This window comes from Mustela nigripes, chromosome 1, assembly GCF_022355385.1.
Source record: "Mustela nigripes isolate SB6536 chromosome 1, MUSNIG.SB6536, whole genome shotgun sequence".
Taxonomy (NCBI): Eukaryota; Metazoa; Chordata; class Mammalia; order Carnivora; family Mustelidae; genus Mustela; species Mustela nigripes.
The window spans coordinates 164935453-164941452 of NC_081557.1; the positions used below are offsets into that span (position 1 = coordinate 164935453).

General features: G+C 36.3%; 1 protein-coding gene across 3 annotated transcripts in view; it reads left to right on the forward strand.

The window, feature by feature from the left end:
* The window catches only part of BANK1 (B cell scaffold protein with ankyrin repeats 1), a 306556-nt gene that overhangs the window by 83855 nt on the left and 216701 nt on the right, over positions 1-6000 (forward strand). For all 3 annotated transcript variants that reach the window (XM_059376571.1, XM_059376554.1, XM_059376562.1), the window contains exon 4: positions 2851-2989. In XM_059376571.1, coding sequence (XP_059232554.1) covers positions 2851-2989 — 139 coding nt within the window. The remainder of the gene's footprint in view (positions 1-2850; positions 2990-6000) is intronic.

The window sequence follows — 6000 nt, forward strand, 5'->3', positions numbered from 1 at the left end:
TAAAATGTCGTGTTTTAACAGGCTTATTCCATCTAAATTTTAAAAATATGTACAGATTGTCTCCTATGTACAAAATTCTTGCAAGATGCCACAAAGATATGGAAAAAATTAAAAAATACTTCAGGATTTGAAAATCTAGCTAGGAAGCCAAGACAAAGACACAAATAACTAATTAAGAGCAGAGGGCGTGACTTAGGAAAGAGGAATATGGGTGTGAAATGTTCCATAATTCCTTTGAAAGTTATTATGGGGGGCGCCTGGGTAGCTCAGTAGGTTAAAGCCTCTGCCTTCAGCCCAGATCATGATCTCAGGGTCCTGGGATCAAGCCCCACATTGGGCTCTCTGCTCATCCCTACCCCCACCTCTCTCTGCCTGCCTCTCTGCCTACTTGTGATCTCTGTCTGTCAAATAAATAAATAAAATCTTAAAAAAGAAAAAAGAAAGTTATTATGGGCTGAAGTTTAGGGAGGATTTATGGAGCTTATGAAACCCGAGTCAGACCTTGACAGAGAGGATAAGTGTAGAGAGATGGAGGGAGAGTAGGAAGTAAATGGCATGCCAACATTATGTACAAATAGACCTGGTGCAAAATGAAAATGTAGAGGCCCTTGTTCAAATTAATAAGCACTTTAAGGCAGTGATGACAACAGAACATTAAACCAAGTGCAGGGCCTTCTAAGTAGAGGGCCTGTGTAACTGCACAGGTCATACACCCATGAAGCTGGCCCTGGGTACAAATGCAGATGTCAGTGCCTCATTTGGGGTGGTCAGTATGCTTGTCTTTTATTTAAAACTGTCATTTGGAAATGGTTGAAAGGTGGAGTCCTGCCCTTTATTAAGGTGGGAATCTGATGCATAAGAAGCAGCCTGTGTGAGCCTTTCTGAATGAGAATGAGTTAGATAGGTGAATAAAACATTGAGAGAGGTTGCTTAGGCTTACTAAGTTTGGGAGGGGATGGGTCAAAGTAAAACAAGACATGGCGAACCTATGAAAGAGAGCTCTGAAGAACTTTGAAGCAGAGGATCTTGGGGATCTGGGCCAAAGTCAATAGGAAGTCATTAAAGATTTGGAATAAGGTGACAGATGTGAGCAACAAAGGAACTTAAAAAATTGAGCTAAACATGAGGTCCTGTGAAGAGGAGGTATCAGATGTGAGGAACTAGAGGGGCTCACATCCCTGACCTCAGGGATTACACGAAGCAGTGTCTTGGTGAGGCACAGGGAAAGAAACAGGGAGACATTCTTGACACGTGGGAATGTGTGTTAGCTGGAATAGTGGCATCTTTCCTCCATTGGCAATGTAATTGATGAGAAATTTAGTTTAAAATATCCTTCAGACAAATATTTGGGAGCACTAGACTCTGGTGGAAAAATTCCTGAAGTGGAAGTGTGTCAGCTGAACCAGTTTTGCGACATCAACGTATTCATAGAGACACTTTGGTATAGAGCATTAAAGATGTAAGTTTTATCTGTAAGTGATTTATGCTTAGAGAGATAGCTTTTAAATAAGAGAACTTTGAAGTTAATGACTCTTGGGTAAACACAGTTTTGTAAGAGGATATAAATGAGGTTTCTGTTTATTTTGTGAGAGACTGAAATTTAGTTTGACTTTGAAGGTGCTATCGGAGATAAACATAAAAATGGTATTTTCATTTTGGTCATTTTGAAGGGTTAAACAGCACAATGTAGAGTATAGATTTTGATATAGATAGTTCTGATTAATCCTCGGAATGTAACTCTCTGTATTAGCTACCCTATTCTTAAAAGAGAAAACTAATAGCCTTCCATTTTTGCTTCAGTGTGTGTATATTTTGATTAGGATTAAAGGAAATATCCTTCTATTAAAAGTGCTTCACATAATTCCTAGTATAACATAGATGCTTAACAAATATTTATTCCTTCAAAAAGAAGGAATAATATCTGTATTAATGTCAATCTTTTTATCCCTAATTATTTTTTCTGGGTTTTTTTCCAAAAGAGTTTTCAAAAAACTTTTTTGCCTTATGTACAGAGATTTAGCTTTTTGACTTCAATAAAATCTTGATACTTTTAGATTTATAACCTTTATCAACTCAGTAACTCTCACAGATACTCATCACAAATAAAGAGTAACCAGAGAACCTCTATTAGGTAAAATTTAAAACTTTTGGATGTTTAAAATATTGCACATTAAAACTCGTATCTAAAATTTTAAGAGATGGGGACGCCTGGATGGCTCAGTTGGTTGGGCCGCTGCCTTCAGCTCAGGTCATGATCCCGAGGTCCTGGGATCGAGTCCCGCATCTGGTTCCTTGTCCAGCAGGGAGCCTGCTTCTCTCTCTGCCTCTGCCTGCCACTCTGCCTGCTTGTGCTCTCTCTCTGACAAATAAATAAATAAAATCTTTTAAAATAAATAAATAAAATAAAATATTAAGAGATCCTAGAGCTAAACTTATTCAACCCTCTCATTTATGGATAAATGTACCAAGTTCTAGAAGAGTGAAGGAAAACAGATTTTAGGAAAAAAAGGATTTGGTTGCAGAATAGGTCTGTGAAGTGATGCTTATTACCCTGAGAGAAGGGAGCCTAAAGAACAGGGAAGGCTCAAGACAAAAAGAGAACAACTGTGTCCTCACTGTTTTTTCAGTTGCCAAAGATGGGAATGAAGACAAAATAGACACCAAGTTGATAAAGTTAAAATGTAGTGAGAATCACATTTATGTATTTTATTTTTGAATATAATAGAAAATATGGACATGGTGGAAGACAATCATCATGCACAGATTCTGTCATTAATAAATATAATGTGTTCTGTTGGTAAAGGTAAACCTTTTCAAGACCCTAATTGGGTAATATTTTTTATCTTACAGAATCCTGGTGAAATATTTATTATTTTGAGAGATGAAGTCATTGGTGATACTGTGGAGGTTGAATTTACAACAAATAGTAAACACATTAGGACACAGCCAACCCGTTGGAATAAGACAATCTGGTGTATGAAAGCTTTAGGTAAGAAAGTTTTTTATGCATTTATAAATATAAAACATCATCCTGAGTTTCTTTCAATAAATTTATGATAAATGGTTTCACTTCCTTACAGAAACTAAGATTGTTCTGCAGGTGTTTCCTGTGTGTAGCTTTCACATACCCAAGGTGGTTATTAGTAATCTGGATTCCCAAAAGTATGAATGTGTAAATTATGAGAAATTAGCTTGTGGACCATGTGGTGAAATGACTGCCTGCAATAGCACATCATTTTAAATATGTCAGCAGAGAGCCCTTTAATATACATCAGTGATTAAATATGGAACTAAAACTATATGCTTTATTCTAATAGGATTAATGAACATTTGGATTTTTGTTCATGAATGTTATCATTTCCTTTTTTTTTCTTTCTTCTTTTTTTTCCTTTTTTCTTTTTGCCAAGCTTGTGGATTTGGATGCTTTGGAAATCATAATTCTTTTTCACTATTTATCATCATGGTACCATTTCTATATACAATTTCCCTCTTTTCCTTATTTAATTTATGAGGTTAATCATTTTATTATCCCCCTTTGCTTGCAGCATGATAGTGTAGCAGATTTAAAATTCCAGATAGAATAGCCACACCTGCCACAATAATTGTACTAAAATCACAGTCTACTATGTTAATTTCTGAATGTTTTGATATAAATGTAGGACTGCTTGGTTTTTGAAATTATAATATCATTTAATAATCAGAGAATAAAATTACTTTGTGATACTTCTTAAATGTGAAATTTGTAAAAATTTTTTACCAAAAAAAATACACAATCTTTTTTTTTTAAGATTTTATTTATTTATTTATTTATTTAGGTGTGTGAATCGCCCGGTTTACACACTTCACAGCACTCACCAAAGCACATATCTTCCCCAGTGTCCATAACCCCATCCCCCTTCTCCCAACCCTCCTCCCCCCAGCAACCCTCAGTTTGTTTTGTGAGATTAAGAGTCACCTATGTTTTGTGTTCCTCCTAATCCCATCTTGTTTCATTTATTCTTCTCCTACCCACTTAAGCCCCCATGTTGAATCACCACTTCCTCATATCAGGGAGATCATATGATAGTTGTCTTTCTCCGCTTGACTTATTTCGCTAAGCATGATACACTTTAGTTCCATCCATGTTGTCGCAAATGGCAAGATTTCATTTCTTTGGATGGCTGCATAGTATTCCATTGTGTATGTATACCACATCTTCTTTATCCATTCATCTGTTGATGGACATCTAGGTTCTTTCCATAGTTTGGCTATTGTGGACATTGCTGCTATAAACATTCGGATCCACGTGCCCCTTTGGATCACTACGTTTGTATCTTTAGGGTAAATACCCAGTAGTGCAATTGCTGGGTCATAGGGCAGTTCTAGTTTCAACATTTTGAGGAACCTCCATTATTTATTTATTTATTTAATAGAGACAGCAAGAGTGGGAATATAAGCAGGGGGAGTGAAGAGAGAAGCAGTCTCCCCACTGAGCAGGGAGCCCAATTCAGGACTCAAGTCCAAGACCCTGGGATCATGACCTGAACCGAAGGCAGATGCTTAACGACTGAGCCACTCAGGCACCCAAAAGTACACAATATTATTATGAATCTATACATGTATAAAAACATTTAAAATTAAACACGATGTGAAATTCATCCTGAACTTTTTCTTTTTTTTCTTTTGGAAGGTAGCTATTATGAAGACCATTTACAGACATTTATAAGCATTTCTATTGTGTTATGAAAAGCATTCATTTCCTCTATGGACTTCCTTGCACAGGTTAGGTCAGAGTTGAGTTATAGAAAGGGAAGGACTGTATACAAGGCACTTACAAACATTTCAGACACTGTTCCCTGTTTATGGGCAAGGATATGCAGAAGCGAGATGAAAAAGAACTTTGTCTCTTTTCTTTTTCTTCCCAAAGCCCCTTATTTACTTGTGCCACATTTTAAAATGATTTAATGAACATTAATTTCTAACTAATAAGTTTTCAAGTTTAAACTAAATCTAGTTAGACTAAAATTGGTACAGAAAAATCAATATTGCAAATTAAGAAGTACTTAGATAATATTTCCCAAATAGCAAATCAAAGTGTCAAGTAAAATTATTCACATTAAGATTATATGTTCAGCTTACCTGTAGCTAAAAGCAATACAAAGAACAAATTATGTCAAAATTCAAATGTTTTTCAGAAAAGCAGAAAACTAATAGTCTATATCTTTCAAGATATGCCAGGCCATATGCTATGTGATTGAATAGCACATTTGTAGTAAAAAATAAATAAACCACTGTTTACCAGTTATATTATTTAACCCTTCCTGCTCTTATTTTCAGTGAATATATTCTGGAAATTAATGAGAATTTTCTTACCAGGTGTTGGAATATATAGGATGGTTCCATGAAAGTGTGTGGGACATGCCTCCACAGAAGTGGCCCCAGAGTCTTATTTTTTCTGCCTCACACTACTGTTCCTTAACATTTTTGTAACCTTAGCAGGAGCTACATTTTACATTATAACTCAGTACATACTCAGAAATACAGTTAAAGCAAAGGTTTAAAAAGTTGTCATGAGAGTAACAATTTTAGCCTTGATAAGTAAAGAACTTGGAAGTTGTCAGTCCTATACAACAAGAAAAAGCTAAACAAACTGAAAATCAGTGACTTTTTCTGAGCTCCTCAGAGAACTAAGGTTGTGGGCAAACCACCATCCCAGAATCTTGAAAGGAAAGTGAATCAGAAGAGTGACATCTAAGATCTGCTTGGCTGGAGCAGAAGTCACTGGTGCCATAAAGTGATAGGCACACTTAAATGGTAATTTTGATCAATTACTAAGGGTAGAGTGTGAACTAGCTCAAGAGTAAGAAATTCCTGGAAAATCCATCGGCAGATCGAAGAGAAGAAGAACAGCAATTCTGGAAACAGAAAAACAACCACTTTCTGAAAGGTAGGACCGGCGGAGAAGTGAATCCAAAGCGATGGGAAGATAGACCCCGGGGGGAGGGGCCGGCTCCCGGCAAG